This window comes from Peromyscus maniculatus, chromosome 8 (assembly GCF_049852395.1).
Source record: "Peromyscus maniculatus bairdii isolate BWxNUB_F1_BW_parent chromosome 8, HU_Pman_BW_mat_3.1, whole genome shotgun sequence".
Lineage (NCBI taxonomy): Eukaryota > Metazoa > Chordata > Mammalia > Rodentia > Cricetidae > Peromyscus > Peromyscus maniculatus.
Genome location: NC_134859.1, coordinates 58,280,901 through 58,302,500, shown reverse-complemented (window position 1 = coordinate 58,302,500; position 21,600 = coordinate 58,280,901). Strand labels below are relative to the sequence as shown.

At 50.7% G+C, this 21,600-nt stretch overlaps 1 protein-coding gene across 2 annotated transcripts in view; it reads left to right on the top strand.

The window, feature by feature from the left end:
- Slc13a5 (solute carrier family 13 member 5) overlaps positions 1–21,246 on the top strand; it is a 25,326-nt gene extending 4,080 nt beyond the window's left edge. Inside the window, exons 3-13 of one of the 2 annotated variants that reach the window (XM_006992194.4) lie at positions 1,516–1,644; positions 1,916–2,052; positions 3,235–3,422; positions 4,428–4,596; positions 6,031–6,153; positions 10,951–11,175; positions 12,057–12,157; positions 13,216–13,334; positions 15,444–15,605; positions 17,995–18,132; positions 19,620–21,246. In XM_006992194.4, coding sequence (XP_006992256.1) covers positions 1,516–1,644; positions 1,916–2,052; positions 3,235–3,422; positions 4,428–4,596; positions 6,031–6,153; positions 10,951–11,175; positions 12,057–12,157; positions 13,216–13,334; positions 15,444–15,605; positions 17,995–18,132; positions 19,620–19,751 — 1,623 coding nt within the window. In that variant the 3' untranslated portion in view covers positions 19,752–21,246. Of the gene's footprint in view, positions 1–1,515; positions 1,645–1,915; positions 2,053–3,234; positions 3,423–4,427; positions 4,597–6,030; positions 6,154–10,950; positions 11,176–12,056; positions 12,158–13,215; positions 13,335–15,443; positions 15,606–17,994; positions 18,133–18,878; positions 19,056–19,619 lie in introns of those variants that run through there. The other variant, XM_076542836.1, reaches the window with a different exon arrangement.
- Positions 21,247–21,600: the final 354 nt, after the last annotated feature.

Below are 21,600 nucleotides of genomic sequence, written 5' to 3'. Positions count from 1 at the left end.
CATCCTGTAATTTATAGATAAGGATGGGAAATGAGTCCAAAAAGGAACCAAGATTGGGAAGAGGAGGGGAGACTTGTGAATGACATTTTTTTTTTTTTTTTGGAACTGCTATACCATGAACACAGGCCAACTTTGAGCATTATTACTTAAAATTTCTCCACAACATATCTTTTTATTACCCATGCCCAGAAGGAACCTCCTCTACCACCCATCCCAGGAGCTCATGCACAGTGGCTTTCAATCAGTATCCATTCTATTGGAGAGAAAGGGAAGGTTCCCCTTTGCTCTCCGACCATAGACTGATAAATGAGGAGAAAAGATCTACAGTATAAAGATATTCATTACTCACAAGAAATAAGTCCCTCCCCACAAGCCCATAGTGACTCCAAAGCTCACAAACCCTGTTCCAAAGGGGAGGGGAACCATGGGACTGTAGGAAGTTTTAGGGGAATACTAAATGATTTCTAGAGTAACCAGTTAGTTTAAAGAAACAAATAGTGGCCAGGGACAAAGTCCATTGGGTCCCTCAGAATAGACAATGAAACAGTGCAATAGACTGTGAAGTGGAGGGCAATGGAATGTGACAAATGTTTCTAAGGTATGTTGACAGACTTTGTGTTTTTGGTTTTGGTGTGATTAATCGCTTTTTGTTGTTATTGTTTAGTCTCACTTTGTAGTCCAACCTATCGTGCAGCTTATTATACAGGCCAAGCTGACCTCAGACTTGCAAAGTTCCTCCTACCTCAGCCTCTAGATGCTGGGATTATAGGCATGCTCCACCATGCCCTACTCAGACCTCAGTCTTCCTCACTGCCCTGTGAGTTTAGTTAATGAAGACTCAGAGAAGGGGTCAGAGACGATTGTTTCTTATTGCTAGGACCCAACTTGACACAGACACACAGCCTAAGAGCAGAACCTCTTCCAGAATCTATTGTCTTCTACCTTCTTCCTTCAGTTCAAAATAATCAGCCTTTCAGGACACGGCCTTTTGGGATGGCAGTCCCTGAAGTCCTTCAGTCTTCTCTTCTGCCCATAGCAGGGAATGTATAGATTATGGCGACAACTCTTTGTTGTCATGACTAGAGAGAATGCTACTGCTGTCTGTTGGCTGGAGGACAAGGTGAAGCTAAAATATCCCACTGTGTAGAGAAGAGTCCCCACATCAAGGACCTGTCTCTGCTCCAAATGTCAGTGCATGGGATCGGGGATCCCTGCTCCAGTCAATAGGGAGGTGTCCTGGGCTGTTTATGGGGTGCAATCTTTCTTTGAAAACATTTGTTTGCTTATGGTGGTGCTAGGACTGCACAGCAGGAAGGATGGAGGGAAAGGCTGGACTTGGGGGCGAGCTGCCTCTTCCTGTCTGCCCTGAGCCTTAGAGAGCCACACTCTTCAGGAGCAGGGCGTAGGCTTCTCCATCACAGCCGCGGCCGCCCCCCACCCCCACCCCGTGAAGCTGGGATGCTGAAGCTGGGATGCAGAAGGGAAGCCTTCCAGACCTCAGAACTGTCTCTTCAGTTTGCCAGGTGCGCCTATGTTATCATCCTCATGGCCATCTACTGGTGCACAGACGTCATCCCGGTGGCCATCACCTCCCTCCTGCCTGCCTTGCTCTTCCCACTTTTGAAGGTACTGGACTCCAAGCAGGTGAGTAAGCTGAGCAAGAGCTGGTGGCTTCTGGTCCTCCCATGTACTTTCCTCCTTCTCTGAGCCCCTCTGAGCTTCCAAGGCCTAGGGATAGCTACAGAAGTCTAGTAGTGGATCCCTCGAGGACAAGTACGGAGACAGATCCTTCCAAGCTGCCTTTGAAATCAGTATCTGGCTTACTTAGCTGTCTAGGGGACTTGGGTAGCAGCCTTGGCCCCAAGTAGTATGTGATTGGTGATTGCCCTGATGGGGCACCCCTGCCACCCTTCAGGTGTGTATGCAGTACATGAAGGACACCAACATGCTCTTCCTGGGAAGCCTCACTGTGGCCGTGGCTGTGGAGCGCTGGAAACTTCATAAGAGAATTGCCCTGAGAATGCTGCTCTATGTGGGGACCCAGCCCTCACGGTAAGTACATCTTCTCTCTTTGGCCACAGAGGAAGATCTCTGCTTAGATCTTTGGGATTTAGGAGAGGAGAGGCTCTATGTAAGATAGTGGGAATCTTCTAGATCTATGTAGAAAGCTAATCTGCCTACATGTGGGGCTTGGCCTACCACACCCTGAGTCTTGCTAAGGCAGACCAAATGCTAAATGGGAATTTCTTAGACCCACAGCTGAGTTTGGGGTCTCTTTCTGGCCCACCAGCTGGCAGTATAGATATCAGCAATGTTTGTGAGAAGAGGGGTCACAGAGAATCTATATAGTGACTTTTCTCATGTCTGTGACAAAATTCCTAAGAGGAAAAACTTAAAGGAAGAAAGAATTACTTTAGCTTATAGCTTTGAACGGTGACCAGTCCATTGTTGATCAGTCTTATATACCTCAGTAGAATGCCATGGTGGCAGAAGTGTGTGGTAGCAGAAATTTACCTACATCAGACAGGAAGCAAGAGAGGGAGCCAAGAGCCAGAGGTCATGGCAAGATACACCACAAGGACAAGTCCCCATGACATACTCCTTCTGGCTAGGCCCCACCTCTTTTCTATTATTTGAGAACTTCATAGGTGCACATACCGTGTTTTAATCAAACCCATCTCACCCCCACCCCCACCCCAGTTCCTCTGCTATCCGCCATGTGCCCTGTGGTGTTGTAGGGATGATACAAATGATACAGGAGGAACCAACCGCTTTCTGATTGGACTCAAGGACTTCTCCAAAAGATGGAACTCATGTCTATACCATTAGCTGGGCTCCAAGCATGTGGCTGGCTAGGCCATAGGCTCCGCTTCTTCTGTTTTACCACCTCCCAGTAATGCCGTCACATTATAAATCCATTGAGGGTTTAATCTGTTCATTCACTATGCTGGAGTCCTCATGATCTCCTGGTCTGTCCTTCACAGTCTCACTCAGAAGTATACTTTCTGACCAGGCCTTCCTTAATCCAGTCCAGCTGATGATGCGAATCAACTGTCACAGAGAGGAAGGAGGGCAGGGAAGACGGGTGTGGGGGAGAAGAGAGCTGCCCAGCCAGCCACCCCGCGTTGGCACACCTGGTCTTGAGTTGACAGGAAGGGTGGCTTCCAGCTCCTAGTTGTGCCCTGGGATGTGGCACTGGGACTCTGGCTTTCCTCTCTGCCCCCTCCTCTGCAGGCTGATGCTGGGCTTTATGTTTGTCACGGCCTTCCTGTCCATGTGGATCAGCAATACTGCCACCACAGCCATGATGATGCCCATTGTTGAGGCCATGCTGGAGCAAATAGTAGCCACGCACGCAGCTTTGGATACCTGCCAGGGGACACTGGAGCTGTCGGACAAGGCCAAGGCCGGCGAGTTTCCAGGTACACGCGGGCTTAGCACAGCCGTGGCCTTCCCTGCTGTTGTCGGATGCTAAGGCTGCTTCCTGTCTCCCGGTCTCCCTGTACCATTCCCTAAGCGTGCATAGAGGGGGAAAAAATAGGGAAATAGTTTTTAGTATTGGGGTTTGGGTCATCACATAAAAGAAAGGTCCTTTACGCGTGCTTAGAGCATTGCATTATTTAGCCAGAGATCATAACTGGTCCCTTGATAAAAAGTATCGAGTATTCATTTGATAATTCACTTAGGCATCATTGAGCACCCAATGGATGCTCCTCACCCTTGCTACTCTTGTTTTCTTTGGGGCTGCCTTCTCGGCTCTCCTTAAGCAGGTCACCCATTGCTCTATTCCTAGTAGGGGTTTGCTTCCTACTAGGCTCGGGACTTAGAAGATGCAGGATAGGTTCCGCTTCACCCTCTGCCTACTCGCTCTTCTTCCCCAGGACTCTGCACGGGAGGAGCTCAGGAACTGTGGCAACCGCCTGGTTTCTAGGCCCTGGGGGAGGTTCTGGCCACACGGACGTGACCAGGCACACTCTGGCCACTGACTCTTGGTGGAGCCCAGTGGGATGACCTAAGTGGGCATGATTGCCTAAGCCAACTGCTTCGGGAGAAGCCTTAGGCAGGCTGGATAGCATGGTGGCTCAGAGAGCGAGGGCCCCACTAGGAGGAGAGGCATGTGAGGTAGACTGAGGCACCCTTGGATTCAGGGAGTGGCTTGAGCAACAAACAGGAAGGAACCAGGAAATGGGGACATATGCCTCAAGTTTCTGGGCTTGGCAAGTATGTGGAGGATACCTAGGGAAGCCATGCGAAGGGATTGTGGGAAGGCAAATGGGTCCTGACTGTGCTTTGGGGCTGGAGCTGTGGAATACATGTGTACCTGGCAAGGTGAGTGCCTGACCTCATGTTAGTGGCAGAGTAAAGAGCTTTGAATGGCTGGGTGGCCTTCACAGCGGACATGGCTAACAGCCCCATGTCCACCCTAGGAAACCAGGTGATGTTTGAAGACATCACTGTGCAGAAGCAGGAAGATGAAGACACAAAGAACATGTACAAGGCTATGCACCTCTGTGTGTGCTATGCAGCCAGCATTGGGGGTACGGCCACCTTGACCGGGACGGGACCCAACGTGGTGCTCCTGGGCCAGATGCAGGAGTGAGTCATGGCTGTGCCTTCAGGAGACATCAGCATGGGTTTCTGGGGCTGGGGGTGCTTACTCAGCTCTCTTTTCCTCCTGTCTTGGCTCTGGAGCCATCAGTCTAGTAGGGAGGGAGGATGAACCCATATAGTCTCTGTGTCCCTGCATTCCTGCACCCACTAAGAGTCCTCCCAGGGAATGGAGACCTGGTGTCCTGGAGCTCATGGACAAGGCTGCTTTCTGCCATGGGGCAAGTCCAACTTTTTCCAATGGCTCAGGGCTTCTATCAGACAGGGAGTGTGGCTCGGACTCTGCGCTAATATCGTAGGAGACGACAGTGGGTTGAATTCACAGAAAACGGACAGCTCTAAAAGAGCCCTTCCCAGCTCACTAACACTGGCCAGGGTCCTGTGATCTTTGGGGTCTATAGATGGCGGAGAGAGTTGGGGTTGGGCTACCCATCGCCTTGCAGTCTCCTTCACTATAGTCCCACTAATTAAGTATCCCGCTGAGGCCTCGAGGGCATTTACAAGGGTAGCCTAGAAGTGTCCATCTTTGACCGCAAAGGGACATAGGCTGTGAGGATCCCATGTGTGGACTCTGCCTTGTGCTGGGTGGGCTTGGAAGACCGTGGAGGGGAGAGAAGTCAGGGCCCCACCATGGGCTTTTCATGGTCTGCGGGAGGTGCCAGGTACAGGGCTCTTCAGGCAGCCCGGCAAATAATGTGTTAACTGAAGTATGTACACATTATAATGGTAAGGAGCAGAAAGGGAACGGTGCCTCTTTTGTGTAGATAAGAGCTCTGGACAGAGGTGGGAGGGCAGCTGGCACTGAGCGGAGGTATAAAGGGGAGGAGTAGGCAGGGCAGCAGCCAGCCTGTCAGGCCAAGAGCTTGAGATTTAACAGCCAGGGTCTTTGGATCCTGAAAGTGTTCTCTGTGATCACAACCCTAGGACTTTCCCTTAAATTCCATTGCAAAAAACAGCCTCCCCCGGGCTGAGTGGAGGAAGGCCTGAGTGGGATTTGATGTCCTCTAGCTAAACAGGGCTAGAAGGGAGCTTAGGGAGGCAGAGCCTAGGTTGGGAGGAAGGCAGGGCTTGGAGAACATCTTTCCAGTCCACAGAGAAGTCCCCCGCAGAAACACACCCAGTGAGGTTTCAGAGGGATCCCTGAAGCTGTCAGTCAGATCGTATGCACGTGTGGCAGAGGTGTGCTTTTTCCAGAGGCTGGGCTGTACTTCCATGAGACATGCAGCAGGGTCTGTTTCCCACAGAGCTGTCCCTAGTCATTCGTTCTTCGGTCTTATCTCTTGCTGAGGCCATGTTCTGGGGTCCCCAACCATGATGAACTCTGGTGCCTGGACCCATCCGTCCCTCAGGGTTCAGCTGCCTGGCCTGCTCCCCACAGCTCAGCATGGCAGTGGAGGTACAGACCAGCCTTTCTCCTTTCAGATTGTTTCCTGACAGTAAAGAAGTCCTGAATTTTGCTTCTTGGTTTGGATATGCCTTCCCCAACATGCTGATCATGCTGATGCTGTCCTGGCTGTGGCTCCAGTGCTTTTACATGGGATCCAAGTAAGTGTGGGGCCGCTCGCTGGCTAGCATCTGGTGGTGCCAGGCTCCTGCACCAAGCCCCTCAGCCCCGGGCCAGTCTGCAAAGTTCTCCCACCAGGCCCCGTTTCTCCAGTCTGACCTGCCGGCTTGCTCTTCTGTTTTTGTCATGCCTGGAGGCTGGCTCCAACTTTGTATGTGCTCTTCCTTCAGCCCGGAGGGAGAGTTCTACCTTTCGCCAGCTCCAGGGCTGCCCTTTTCCCAGCTTTCCCTCTCTGCCACTCCGTTAGAGTAACGCATTTTTCTGAGCCACCGCTGGGTGTGTCCCAGCCCCGTGATTTGACTGACACCTGTCCTCACCCTCTAACGCTCCCCCTTCCCCTTGACTGTGAACCAGGGTCCTCTCTGACTCCTACATGTCTCCCGGTCAGGGAACAAGAGCAGGTGTGCCATCTCGGAGGGCTAAAGTAATTGAAAGAGAAGGCTGTCTCCACGTGCCAAGCCAACACCGCCGGCTGGACACATTACCACTTAGTCACGTGGGTCTGGTAGGCTAGGTCACAGCAGTCCTCTTGATCAAGTCTGTGTTAGTCTACGTTCAGACCGTCACTAAATGCCTGGGGTGTTCCCAGCAGTGTAGCAGGCCTGGAAAGTTTGCCTTCCTATTCCCAGCACACTGTCAAGTTCACCCAGAGTCACCCTTGATGCAGTCGGACTTTGGACGGAAACTATGACGTGGGGCTGACAAATAGCTTCCCCCTCCCCACCTCAGCCAGGGTTTCTCTGTGAACCCTGGCTGTCCTGGAGATCTGCCTGCCTCTGCCTTCCCCAGCGCCCGGCTAAGCTGTTGTTTTAAAAGATATAAATGTACCAGCGGCACAAAGGTGACCCTGCCACCCTGGGAGGGAAGACAGTTAGGAACCACCAGGGAGCCTGAACCCAGAAAAAAAAATGGGTGTCTCTGACCCCAGGGAAGAGACTTGGTAGAAAGGGCCTAGGAACCTCTGACTTCATGGGGGGAAATGAGGCATTTAAAAAAAAAATCCATTTTTCTTCTGAAAGAGGAACCATTTTCACAAAATTACATTTTCAAATTGCTACACATATTCAGAGGAATTTCAACAGCATGTACTAGCATCAGGCAGTGTTTCCCACCAGCCACCCACCCTCCCTGTGTCCAGACTCCTCTCCCCCCCCTAAAAAAAAGGGGAAGCATTGATAAGAGCTCTCCTCACTCAGCTTCTTGAATGCGCACCAGGACTCATGTCCTGCTGTTCACTCACAGCCATCCGGCAGCGGCGGGCCGATCAGCAGACGGTCCCTTGAACCCGCTGCAGGTTGACTGACATCTGTGTTGCCTCATGAGGAAGTAGGAAATAAAGTGACTATCAGGTGTGGTGGTACAAGCCTGAAATCCCAGCCTTCAGGAGCCTGAGGTAGGAGGATTGTGAGTTCCAGACTCGCCTGGACTACACAGTTAGACCTTGTCCCAAAGATAAAAACATAGGGCCAGCAATGGCCCAGGCAGTCAGTGGGGAAAGGCACTTGCTGCCAAGCCTGATGATCTGAGTTCCATTCCCCAATACTCACATGGTTGGAGAGACCTGATCCTCCAATTTGTCTTCCATACGTGCATTGTAGCGCGCGCACACACACACACACAGAGGCATGCAAGCATGCATACACAAATAAATGTAATAGATAGATAAACAGCCCCCCAAGGGGCAAGGGTGTGGCCCAATGATAGAGCATTTCCATGGTACAAGGCTCTGGATTCCATCATCAGCACTGCCAAAAGAAAAGAATAGAAGGAAGGAAGGAAGGGAGGGAGGGAGGGAGGGAGGGAGGGAGGGAGGGAGGGAGGGAGGAAGGAAGGAAGGAAGGAAGGAAGGAAGGAAGGAAGGAAGGAAGAGAGGGAGGAAGGAAGGAAGAGAGGGAGGAAGGAAGGAAGGAAGCAGAGGAGGAAGGAAGGAAGGAAGGAAGCGGAGGAGGAAGGAAGGAAGGAAGGAAGGAGAAAGAGAGAGAGAGAGAGAGAGAGAGAGAGAGAGAGAGAGAGAGAGAGAGAGAGAGAGAGACGCATTGCATGCCAGGCACTATTTTAAGCACTCTACATTTATGAATTAATCTTCATGACAACCTGTGAGGTAAGGGCTAGTACGGTTATTGCCAGTGTACAGATAAAACGATTGGAGAGGTTATACGGCCCGTGCCACATTGTACAGCACTGAAGTGGTAGGCCTAGGATTGGAGTCCAGTCAGTCGGCTCCAGAGCCTGTGCCAAGGGCTGCTGTTCTGGTGTTAGAAGGATGCCCTATGGCCTTGGGTTTCCCTAAAATGCTAAGGTCAAACGTGCAGAGGGAGTTGGCTGGGCAGCCATCCTATCAGGGCACCACCAGCTTCCCAACCAGCGTCTGACAGCTGACACAGGGCCCCTGAAAGCTTGGCCGACAACCCAGCTAGGGCTCCACCTAGTTCTGTACAGCTTCTACTGCTCTTGTGGGCCACGAGAAGCCTGAGCAGCATCTGCCAGGGATATATCAGGACTTCTGGCTGCAAGCAGGAGAGAAGCAGGGCTATCTTCTACCCCAGTCCTCCTTGGCATACCGCACTCACTGGGACGCCAAGTGCAGCGTGGCTCACAGGTAGCCTGATTTCCATTCCAGATCCCCAGGGGAGAGAACAAACAGCTCAGCAGACATAGGAGCAGTCCTCTCTCTGTCTTAGGCCATGCCCCACCACGTACCAGAACCTGGTGATCTCTCCATGCATCTGCGGCTTCCTGGACCAGGTCTGGAGAAGCCAGGAATCACATTTCCCAGCCACAGAAGGTGCCTCTACTGTTCCTTGTGTCTTGATCATTCTTAAGATTCCTGTCTGAAGATGGATAGCAGACCCAAGGTCTTGGCAGAAAACCCGTTTTGCTCGAGTTTATAGACAGGTCACAGACCTTCACCCAGGACCGATAGGAATGATGTGGCATGTCTTGCACTCAGGCGTCCCAACTGGCCTCAGCCAAAGATGGGACAAATGTTCTTTCTGAGAGTTCTTCCTTCTGGCGCCATGGGGAGGCACTCGTGGACCCAGGGATCCCTCCCACTCTCTGCGGCTCTGCAGCATACCCAGTGCCCTCTGATGCACCAGGCTGGAGGCCATTCTTCTGCAGAAGGGCACTGTGGTCCCTAACCCAGCTCCAGGATATCCACAGGATCGAGCAGCCACTGGATGAAATGAACCCAGAGGAGGTGCTCGGTTAAACTGAGCAAGGGTCAGGGGGTTCAGTGTCACCACTGTGGGGGCCAGCATCAGAAGGCTGAATATTCCACACAGCCCTGGAGTCTGTGCTGTCAGGAACCTCTCATCAGCACCAGCTGGGCCCAGGTTTCTCACTGCCCATCCCATGCTAGGCAACCAGAAATGCCAAGGCCACCCCTTATCCTGGAATGTAGGAGTCCCCAGAGCAGCTCCAAAGTCTCTGGGATGGCCAGTCAGTGCTTAGAAGAGCATAGACTCTGGAGCCAGTGATGGCAGACGGGTCCCCACCGGTGACAGCAGGGCCAGCCAGCCCCGCACTGGAGGATATTATGAGGGAGGCCTTCCCCAGTTCAGCGCAGAGGCCCCAGCTGCTTCTGTAGACATAGGAGCCTCACTGCTGCCCCCTTCCTGGTCCTCAAGGACCTCAGGAGGTCAAGTGCTGGTGACCTAGTGTCTGTGGGAGGCGGCCATGCCACTGGCACTGACATTGCCCTCAAAGGTGGTTCACATCTAGCATGGCTGTGGGAACCAAACAATTTGCGTCAGCCTAGAACCCCTGGGGATTTTGTGCTGAGCCCTGAAAGGGTTCTGGAGGAGAGAGCTCTCCCGGGACAACGCTTTTGGCCTTGCCTCACTGTTTTGAGGCCAACAGAGGTGGGACATAGGTGTGACATGTCCTCTGAGAAGAACTCGGGGCCTGCATTTTATCCTTTGCTATCTCCATTTACCTACTCCACGCAGCCCAGTTGCCTTTTTCGAAAAATCCCCCTCCTTCCTGCCGCTTCAAGCCACCTCCCCAGGGGAGTCCGTGCAAGCCACCCTGGCAGGCCCATCTTCCAGTGGAACACCTTGAGGGGCCATCCCAACGTAGAGCCTCGGCTGGCCTCCTTCCTGTCTCAGCCAGAGCTGCTGCCTACCCTAGGTCTCCTGAGTCCTGTCCAATTCTGTCCAGTTCTGGCCAATTCTGTCAGGGCCCTCTCCTTTCTCTGACCCTCTGGAAGCATTAGAAATAGTTCCAGCACTGGGGAAGGCAGCTCCAGGCTGTAACGGGAAGAGGAAAGCTTGGGGATCACGTGAGGATTGTGTGAGTCCAGATCCTGTAGGCTCTGGAACTTCCGGTAGCCTTCTTCCTGGGGACCCTGGAGCACAGTCTTCCCTTTGCTAACGGCTACATCAGCTTTGCTGATGAACACCATTGACATGCTCTATCTCCTGCTCAGCCTTCTAACCACCCCTTTCCATCTGCTGCTGTCCTTGTGACCTGGCCGAGACGGTGGCACACCTGCTTTGTACCACCTTACCCTCAGCTTTGGAGGTGTTCCTGGGGTTGTGCTCTGGGCCCTCAGCCTCGACCTTTCAACAGTCTCTACCTGAGATGATCTGGGGTGGGGGGGGGAGCAGGGGAGCAGATGAAAATCAGAGGAGGAACGAGGAAGGGCTGGACCCATGCAGGCTCCAGAGCAGTCAGGACGCAGGGTGGTGTATCTGGCCACAGCATTCTGCTGTGAGTTGGTCAGACTCTACCCCCGAGTCATTCCATCCGCCCTGCTCTCCCCTCATCCTTCCAAGGTCTATATTTAAAAAATCTTGCATCTGCTGCGGGCAGAAGAAGCAGAGCACCAAGAAGTTGGCCTTCAAGGTGCTGCAGGAGGAGCACAAGAAGCTGGGGCCCTTGACCTACCCCGAATACAACGTGCTCTTCTGCTTTGTTCTGCTTATCATCCTATGGTTCTCCCGAGACCCCGGCTTCACGCCTGGCTGGCTGTCCATTGCCTGGGTGGACGGAAGGACCAAGTAAGTTGACGACGTGGAGGAAGGCCTTTTAGTTTAGGACAATGCTGTCTAAGTGCCACTGTTCTCAGCAACAGGAAGCAAGAGGAGGGTGCAACTTGGGCCCTAGGTTCTGGAGCTAGGCTTTAGAGGAACGTTCTGTGGGCTTCATTCTTTCGCTATCCAGCTTGATGGTGAAGCTGCAGGTGCGTGTGTTTCTGTGGCTCCCTCAGGTCCCACAGAGGGTTGAACAAAAAAAAAAAAAAAAAAAAAAAAAAAAAGCTTGTTGAGCAGGGTGCGGTTTAAATGGGCTGGAGTAGATCTCTTAGAGCCTTGGTTTCTGACATCTTCCTTTCTTATCTTTCTTTAGAACCTATCTTAGATGCCTCAAGGTTACTTGGAAACTTAGTGGGAGGGAAGTATATGTGGTTTCTCCCCGGGCTTTGATGGGGAAGCATGCAAGAAAGGTCGAGGGATGATTATCCTGGACAAGGCAGAAGATGTGAGCGAGGAGGTGGCCGCCCGCAACTGGCTACTCCATCTTAGTTACTTGGCTTAGCCACAGAGTCCATGAGGTCCAGTGAATCCAGAAGTCTAAAACTCCTGGCTAAGAAATCAGGAAGTTTGCCCACGGAGCAGTGCAGGTTGATGTGTGTGGTGGAGGATGAGGTTCTGGTGAGGGGCAGAGATGCTCACCCAAAGTTGGTGGCCAAGAATTTCAAGGTATTGGCTATAGCAAGGCTCAGCTTCCCACCCCACTCCTAACCTTGATTCTTGGGCCTCTGGTGTTTATACCTACTAGAGTCCATTTCCTCCTGAAGGAGCATTTAGATACGGAAGTGCGGGTCGGGGCAAATTTGTGGTGTGACGGTCACTGAGTTCCTTACCTGTGCTTCCCCGTGTAGTTATGTCACTGACGCCACAGTGGCCATCTTTGTGGCCATCTTGCTTTTCATTGTACCTTCCCAGAAGCCCAAGTTCAACTTCAGCAGCCAGACTGAGGAAGGTAAGTCTTCTTCTCTCATGGCTTTTTACAGTTATCATGACTGGGGTCCTGAGAGCAAAGGATCCCCATGGGGTGGTTCCTGGGTCTAGAGGGCAGAGAATCCTGTCCTCCTGAACATGACCGGCTCCATTACAAAGCCTAGGGAAATTTTTAAAAATTTTTTTAAAGACACGTGGATTCTCTTTTTGTATCGCAATATTTGAAATCTTATTTACACATCCTGGCAGGCACAGAAAGTGTTTCAAATTCTCCATAATATTTTTTTCTTCCTTCCTGTTTTTGTGATGCGCGTACATACTGTAAAGTTGTCTAAGCACACACAGCCTGAGCCCTGTCTCTTTGTTGTTTTGCGTTTTTACGTTGGCTCAGAACTTCTTTGTCAACATTCCCACTATGCTACAGCTGCTAAGTTGACCTTCTTCAACACTTTATCACATAGAAGGACCTGTAATCTTCCTGCTCTGGAGTATTTTGGGGTTTTTTTTTTTCTTTAAAAAATTTTAACACCCCCCCCCCCCCGCGTGTATGTGCGTGTGTGTGTGTGTGTGTGTGTGTGTGTGTGTGTGTGCGCACGCGCGCGTGCGCGCGCGCCATGGTGCATGTGTGGAGGTGAGAGGACATCTCTTGGGAGTTGTCTCAGGCTTGCTGAGAAGTACCTTTTCTCCCTATTCCATCTCACCAGCCCTGAACTTTTCATTATGTTAAATATTCTGGATACAGCTTTTTCTTTGAAGCTGTTTCTTTAGGCTAAATCCCTAGCAGCGTTACTGTCATGGTAAAAGAATAGAGATGCCTTTAAATGCTTAATAGCTTTTTTTTAAAAAAATATATGACCAAATGGCTTTCTGAAAAGGTGGTTCCGACTTAACTATGCCCTTAGCCAAGCACATAACCACATCCTCCCCAGCAAACAGTACAGTGATTATTGCAAATTGTAGCTACTATGCAGGTATACAGTGGTACCTCGTGATCTTTATTGGCTAATTTCTTCTGATTACATCTCTTGCTTTCTAATGCACGTGTGCACGTATGAACATGCGTGTTCTTTTTCTTCACAGAAAGGAAAATTCCGTTCTATCCCCCACCACTGCTGGATTGGAAGTACACCCAAGAGAAAATGCCCTGGAGCATAGTGCTGCTCCTCGGGGGAGGCTTTGCTATGGCAAAAGGATGTGAGGTACTTGTCCAGCTCTAGGTGGCCCTTGAATTCTACTAAGAGGTGGCAGACGTCACACCATCCACCCCGCTTCCATCCCCGGGCCATCTGTCACCACAGAACTGCATATTCTTTAAGCAGGGGACGATGTGCTGCCACCACAAACAGGGTCACGAAGGGGGAAGCAGGGCAGCATGAAAGAGGCAGAAGATGCTGTAGCCTTGAGGAATCCTAGGGAAGTCTCTCTGAGCCCTCCTGAGTATTCTCACCACGACCTTTGGGTCCTCTACTTGTTTCACTCCTTGTTGAGATGGTTTTAAATTTCAAAATTTTTTCTAGCTAAGTACTTAGAAGCATAGGAAAAGACCAGTTTTTAAGGGAAAACACAATTTAACAGTCTCCTGAGCAGAAGGTGCTGAGCTAGCTTGGGGCTGCTATCATCCATCCATCTGGCCCATCCTCTCCCCTGGCTCCCTCTGGCTCCCGGTTCTCTCTGGCTCTCCCGTTCTCTCTCTCTTTCCTCCCTCCCTTTCTCCCCCTTTCTCTCCCTCCCATCCTTCCCACCCCACTCATTCACCCTTCCTTTCTTCTTAGTTCTTCCTTCCTCATCATCCATTCTATCCATGTACACATCCATCCAACACATCCACCCATCTTTCCATCCATCCGGGAACGTAACGTAACAGATAGACTTGGCCTGCACTGTGTTTAATGTTTCCTCAGCATCTAGGGCAAAGCCTGGTGCACAGGAATACATGCATGTTCTTTCTTTAGTGCTGGGGATCAAGCCCCCACAAAACACTGTACCATTGAACCCTATCCACAGCCTAACATGCAGATCATATATTGATATAAGTTAATACATGTTTCAGATGAACAGATCCACCAGTGTAGTTACCTCTCATGCCACCATTCCTCCACCCACCAATCCATTTCTCCATCTGGCATTTTCTTTTACGTAATCCAACATTCCTAGTGATAGACCAGGCACAGAAGTTATAGAAGACATCGAGACATAGTATGTGTTTTTGAAGACTTCACAGTCTAGAGACTTGGGGGCATCTACAAGAGCCTTTTGGGAAGAAGTGACATAAGATCAAAGAGGTCCCTGGTTGAGGCAGTGAGGTTGGAGAAGCCAGCAGAAGCCAGCATTTGAAGGCCTGGTTTCAGGATAGTAGGTGTGGCCTTGATTCTGAAGGCAAAGAGAAACAGCCAGGAATGACTTGGCCAGATGGACATCCTGAGTCTGGAGTGGTGGTCGGAGGCCCGCAGGGCTAGAGAAGAACCAGTGGGCTCTCTGCAGTCTTGCAGAACTTGGCCACTTTCTCCTTGACACTTGCTGCCGTTTTGATCGCCAGGATCCCTCTTTCCCTGCCTCCCTTCTTCCACTGCCCCTCCTCAGCCTCCTCCACTGGCTCTTCTTCAGTTCTCCCACAGATGGGATCGTTTTCCAAGGCTCTGCCCTTGGCCTCTTGTCTATCTGCTTTCTGCTCTTGTCATCCTATCCCAGAGCTCCAAGGCTAAATCCTCAACTGCCCAGGCCATTCTGCCAAGCCTTGAGAATGAGGAAGACTAAGGGGAGAAGGTGGATAGGAGGCATCTAGGGTGACCTGTGACTGCTGGGTACCAGGAATTAGCAGGTCATTATAAATATAATATATTTAATTTTATATATATTTAAATATATATTTAATTATATATTTAAATACATAAAAATATTATATATATATATATATATATATATATATATATATATATATATATATATATATAATCTCCCAGCAGCAATGGCAGGTGGATCCGTTCACTAGTTAGGGATCCCAGAGAAAGAAGCAGATTCTGGACTGAAGAAGAGGAACCTAGGCTGGGGCATGTTGAACCCGATGCGCTCACAGGACATTCCGACAGAAACTTCCAGATAACATCTGACGTTTGAATCTAGTTACTAGACCAGCTGAGCCACAAGCTAAGTTGTAGGAACCAAAATATTGAGGAGGATGAAAATTGTAGGGCTGGATCAGATTACCTACGTGCAAGAGAGGGGATTGGGGATGGGGTGGACTGAGCTCCCTGGATCCTGGAGGAACTGTAAAGCAGGAGCCCTGAAATGGTGTCTTCTGTGATCCCCAGACTTCTGGGCTCTCTGAGTGGATGGCAAGACATATGGAGCCCTTGAACTCAATGAAGCCTTCCACCATTACCCTGGTCCTGTCCTGTCTTATTGCTCTGATCACAGAGTGCACAAGCAATGTGGCCACCACCACCTTGTTCCTGCCTATCTTTGCCGCCATGGTAAGTAAGTCTGCTGGAGACAGGAAGAACACTTCACGGGAAATTGTTGAACCCGTGACCATTTCCTGAGAGGCAGGAAAATTAGGATCCCAAGCCTCACCAGGCTTGAATACTCAGATACGGCTCTGGCTCTGATGTGGTCTTGTGCACACTTGATGAGCCTGGCCCCGAGGCCTCTTCTCACTGCCTTGTTCATTCTTTGTATTCCTTCACACCTGCCCAAAGCACCAAATGTGCACCAGGTGTGCATATGTTATCGCATGAGAGAGATGGTTTGGGAGACGGAGGCAGGATAGGGTGGTTGCAGGGCCAAGGTGACTTAGTGAGACCCTGTCTCAGGGAAAAAAAAAAAAAAGACTAGGGATATAGTTCAGTGGTAAAGCATTTGTCTGGCATGTGTAAGGTCCTGGATTCAATCCTCAGACATGTGTGTGCACACACGTGTGCACGTGCACACACACGTATGCATGCATGCACTCACCAATAACCACACAACTACCTGCCTGGGTTATTTTTCAAGTTAGTTAGAAGAGGGCATATGTCACTGGCTGAGACCACAGAAAGAAGCCCAGGGGATGTAGAACTCGAGAATGGAAAGATTGGATAGGCCTTTCTGTCCAGAGAAGGAGAGGGCATGCCTGACTAGAGGAAGGCTGATGAATGTTGATTCCAGGGCAAACTCAGCTGTGAGCTGGAAACTGAGGAGGAAGCAAAGCCTATGGGGAAATCGGCTGTCATCCGTTCTTACGTTCCCGCTGTCATTCATTAAGAGCAGCACTGACCTCAGGGAGTTCAGGAAAAGCCAGAAGACCTGAGCCCCATCCCAGAGGTGTGCTGAGAGTCCCCCAAACTGTACATGATCCACAGAGCACCTGAACGAGGGAGTCACCAAAGCCTGCCCTGGAGAGGAACAGGGAAAGGCTGTGGTTAGTCCGAGCTCAGAGACAAAGCTAAATTCCCATCCAAGCAGCCTGGGGCATCCAGTTCAAAAAAGCAAATCTGAATGGTTTTCCCTCCTATTGCTTGGGAAGGCAGAGGGGTTTGGAACAGCAGGGGAACTGTCTCCTTCCCTAAGCAGGCTGCCCAGGCAAGGGTTAAGGAAGTAGAGAAGGAAGAGGTGGAGGAGGGAGAACTGGAGAGGAGAACAGGAGGAGGAAGAAGACAGGCTGAGGAGGACAGGGAGCAAAGGGAGCAGGAATGGGGGAAGAGGGATCTTTTGGTGCTGGGCATGCAGGGGGATGCTCCTCTCTTAAGCAAAGGCCTTAGCTTTGTCATCGCCTGTGAACCCTACGAGCACAAACAGCCCCAGCTAGGCAAATACAGGCTTTAACCTAAGGAGGTAGCTGGGACCTTTGAAAGTAAGCTCTTCTATGGGGCCGGAAAGATAGATCAGTGGTTAAGAGCTTTGGTTATTCTTTCAGAGACCCCAAGTTCAGTTCCCAGCACCCACATTAGGCTTAGAACCATCTGTAACTCTAGTGCCAGGGGATCCAGCACCCTCTTCTGGCATCCTCAGGCACTGCATGCACGTGATGCACAGATATATATTCAGGCACTCATAAAATAAAAATGAAAAAAACACAAATCTCAAAAAAGAAAGAGGCTCTTCTAGAGGCAAAATTTCTGAGTAAAATTGCCCAGAACTACCATGAAGGCCCTTCATGTTCCTGGACATCCACATGTAGAAAGTGAACAGTGGTGAGCATTCAGCTAAGTGACACTGTTTGCATACACCATCCTGCTCTTGCTAGCCTATGAGTCAGTTTCCTGTGTTCTGATGTTAAATCATTACAGTGAAATTTCTGTAGACGTGTTTGCACATGGAAATACACATATACATGATAAAGAGTCCCTCTGATAGCTGTTCAAATTATGTTATTTATTTATTCACTAAATGTACGACGAATGCCAACTCTGTTCCAGTAGATGTAGTAGAATTTTAAAGTGTAGAACCAAAAAGGCAGATACCAGGTTCCCAATACAAAGCAATCCCAGGGGAGCATTTGCAGGTGAGAAGGACTGACTCTAGCTTCAGACTGCCTCTGTCTGTGACAAGGCAGGCAAGACGGCTCATGGGACATTTTAAGATTCAGTACAATCCAAACAAAGGTTCCGTATGGCCTCCGGCTTACAGCAAGTACCCTCCCACAAAACATGTGGGCTAAACTGAGGGGCTCCAGAAAAGCATCCAGGGGAGGTGGCCTCTGAGCTCAGCCTTTTGTGGTCAGTAGTTGTCATGTAGAGAAGTGTGAAGTTCAGAGGGGGTAGCCAGACACAGTTGTGAAGGTTACAGTTGTGGACTGTAACCCGGGCCTCAGGGAATGCATCGGAGGTATGGCCTGTGGACTCCTGTGTGTTCTGTGCTGTGAGCTCCTGTGTGTCTCTCCAGGCTCGTTCCATCGGCATCCATCCACTGTACGTCATGATTCCCTGTGCCATGAGTGCATCCCTTGCCTTCATGTTGCCTGTGGCCACCCCGCCTAATGCTATCGTGTTTGCCTATGGACACCTCAAAATTGTTGACATGGTAAAAGCTCCTTTTATCTGCTCCTCTTGGATGATGTTGGTGTGAGTGATGTGTCCCGTTGGTGAATGGGGTGTGAGTTTCAAAAGGGTGGCATATGGGGCTGGGGAGACAGTTTAGTTGGTAAACTGCTTCCTGGGCGGGCCTGAGGGCCTGGGTTTGGATTCTCAGCACCTGCACAAAAAGCCAGGAAGGGTGGTGGGGCCTGCCCTGTAACCCCAGGACTTGGGTGGTGAAATAGAAGGATCTCAGGGGCTCCTTGACCAGCCGGTATCGCCAAATTAGTGAACTTCAGGCTCGGCTTCATAAAGCAGAGGACTGGAGAGGTGGTTTGGTGGTTAAGAGTACTCACTGTTCTTACAGAGGACCCAGGTCCAGTTCCCAGCACCCACATAGTGGCTCACAGAGATCTATGGCTCTTCAGGCACCAGGCATGTACGTTGTGCCCGCACACACACATGCAGGCAAAACATTCAGACGCATAAAATGAATCTGACAAATGGAAAGGAAGGTAACACCAGCTTCTGGCCCCCAGACATGCAAGCATGAGCAAGTACACCTGCACACACACACACACACACACACACACACACACACACACACACACACAAACGGAAAGAACAACAGAAGGACATCATGTGATCTGAGAGTACCACAGAACACCTAGACCTATTTGACATTTTTGTATTTATGGTGCAGCCTTTCTTATTTATGGAAATGATCTCATATGAGTTCTGTTCCCATGGAAGGTCCTATCTGCAGAAACCTTTGTGGGTCCTAGGGAAGTCCTGGCTGAATACTTGGAAGGGATGGAGTGGGGCCCTCACAGGACAGCAGAATTCACAACTAGTAAGAACCCTCAGGACATCCAGGAGGGGGATGGTAGTCAGAAAGGCTTGTGCAGTGTCTGAAGAGGGGATGCCTGATGAGGAGCCCATTTGCTTGGGGGTCAGTGATGTCTTGGAAGCAAACACAGTCACAGACAGAGCTTTCCAAGCCAGGTTTGGCTTTCTTACCTCTGATGGGGGAAGAGTGACTCTGTGGCTCTGGGCCAGGGATGAGTGAGTAGGTGAACTGGGGAGTCAGACTGGTTCTTACCTGAGGCACTCTGAGACGCCACCCTGAGTTTTCTTTAAGCACGTGGGTCCCAGAAAATACATGTTGCAAATTTGATTCTGAGCCCCAGCAAAAAGTTCATGCCAGAGCGTTGGAGTGATGGCTCATGAGTGTTAGGAAAGCCTGCAGCCTGGGTGGCAGGAAGAGCTGGAGGGTCACAAGAAGTGGCAGATGTCTCACATCATCTCCTGAAGTCACTTTCCGATGCCATAATGGGTACAGAGACCCTACCTGTGCTGACTCCTTCCCGGGGTTTCCTTCAGCAACAATGACACTGAACTGCTTTGTCTGGGGATGAGAGGGGGCCCGGAATGTAGGAACACAAGGTCCAGACAAGACCTGAGTTGCTGACTGATCCTCTTTTTATTCTATAGGTAAAAACAGGATCCGTGATGAACTTCATTGGAGTTGCATGTGTGTTTTTGTCAGTTAACACCTGGGGACGGTCCTTGTTTAAGTTGGATGAGTTCCCTGACTGGGCTAATTCAACAAGTATTAACACTTAGGAAAAGCCGCAGCAGAACAAGCATGGCCCCCCCACCCCCTCCCACCCTTCTGAGGACTGTGATCCTCTGGCGCACCTTGCACAGAGCACTGGTGCTCATACCCCAGTGTGATCCAATGATGCCAACACCCTAGAAGATCTAGCCAGTTAGTCACCTCTTTCTCCAGGCTGATTCAGAGATGGCAATGGGCGACTGGAAGAGAAGTAAGGGAGTCCCTTTGAGAGGCCACGGCCTCATCTTTCCCAGGACCCTGCCATCCCCTCTGGGACAGACAGGAAACAGAGGGACCAGGACTCAAGATCCTGTACCACGTGGCTTTGAAAGACTACTTGGTCCCATGCTGGGCTTTGGTTCTCACATCCTTGTTCCCGTGGTGTCCTCGGGGGATTAGATCAGCAGAATGAGAGCCCAGCCCCTGTGCCACCTCTGGATGCCCCAGATCATCTCTGTCACTGAACTCTGATCTTGAGCAGCTTCCCACCGCCAGAGCGAGAGCGGGAGTCAAGGCTTCCTGAAGACTTAGACCCTACACGGCGCCATCACTCATGGCTGAGCAACCTGAGGTGCTAACATCACGACATCCCTGCTCACCCTTGACGGACCCGTCCCCTACTTGTCTTGTTTCATATTAATTAACAATTCAAACCCCTTTCCCAGCTCCCCACTGAGCCTCCTTCTACTCTGATATCCCTTTATTGTCTTGGCCAGAAGCTGCTCACGCCCCTGGCCGAGGCTCATGAGAAAACCCCAGTTTTTCCAGGGAGCTCAGTTTGGTTCTTCTGGGAATGCTCTTCCTGCCAGACCAGACCAGTACAGCTGGGATCACACTCTGAGGATGGACAATGGTCTTTGGTGGGTGGTATCCAAGGGGCTTACCTAAGTCTCCCCTTAGCTAGACCTGGAGCAGCTTCAACAGCTCATTTCCAAGGACTGGACCACTGCAGTTGGTCTGTCCTGCTGGAGTTGGAGCTCCTCAGGGAAGGCCTTTCCCTTGCAAGCTGTGCACTGTTGCCAGGCCTGGTGGCAACAGAGCGTGGTTGAGACTGAGTGATATCCGGTGGTCCCCGAGCAGTCGGACCCCACCAGAGGAAATCAGTTGACCTGAGAGTATGGGGAATTACTCCAGAGTGTCCATGGGAACCCACAGGACCCCTCAAATGAAAGGGAGACAGGGAAGGAAACTCCCCCTTGTCCCTCAGTGACACTCTCTTCCCTACTTATATTGCTCTGAAAAGAAGCACTGGAGGGTAGATAAGGCCCATGGGTGTCATTTTTCTGGGCAGAAGACAGTATGGGGACCCAAGGAATCCCCATCAAAATCCAAGTGTGTGCCTGGTTCCTTGGGAGGGTAACTCCTGACCACACTGTTGAAGGCTTACCCTTGTCAAATAATCTGTCTGCTATGGAAAGTTCCAGTGGGCTGACTGGTCTGTGATTTTGTGCCTTGTGGAGGAGACAGAGGGAGGTAGATGAATAAACAGTTATTCTCTGTCCACCTCCTGGGTGCCTGGCCTTCCTGGACATGGTGAATCTACCAGTTATCATATTCCATATTTGTGGCTACCCTGTGAGACAGCCAGCATTAGGATCCTCACTTGTCCTAGAAGAAAAAAACAAGGCTTAGAGTAGCCAAAGGGCAAGTTCTAAGTCCAACTAGTGGCAGTTCTGGTTCCAGTAAAGATAAACCCCTTTCTCCTTCCTCTAGCCACGAAAGGCCTTGGCCTTATTGGGTTTATAGGGAAAGGTGGGTGGCTGAGAGCTCACCCAGGAAAGATCTCTGAACATGAGGCCTTCCAGTTGCCCCCTCTGAGATGGGCTCAGGAGAGGGCTGAAGCAGACAGAGCTGGTC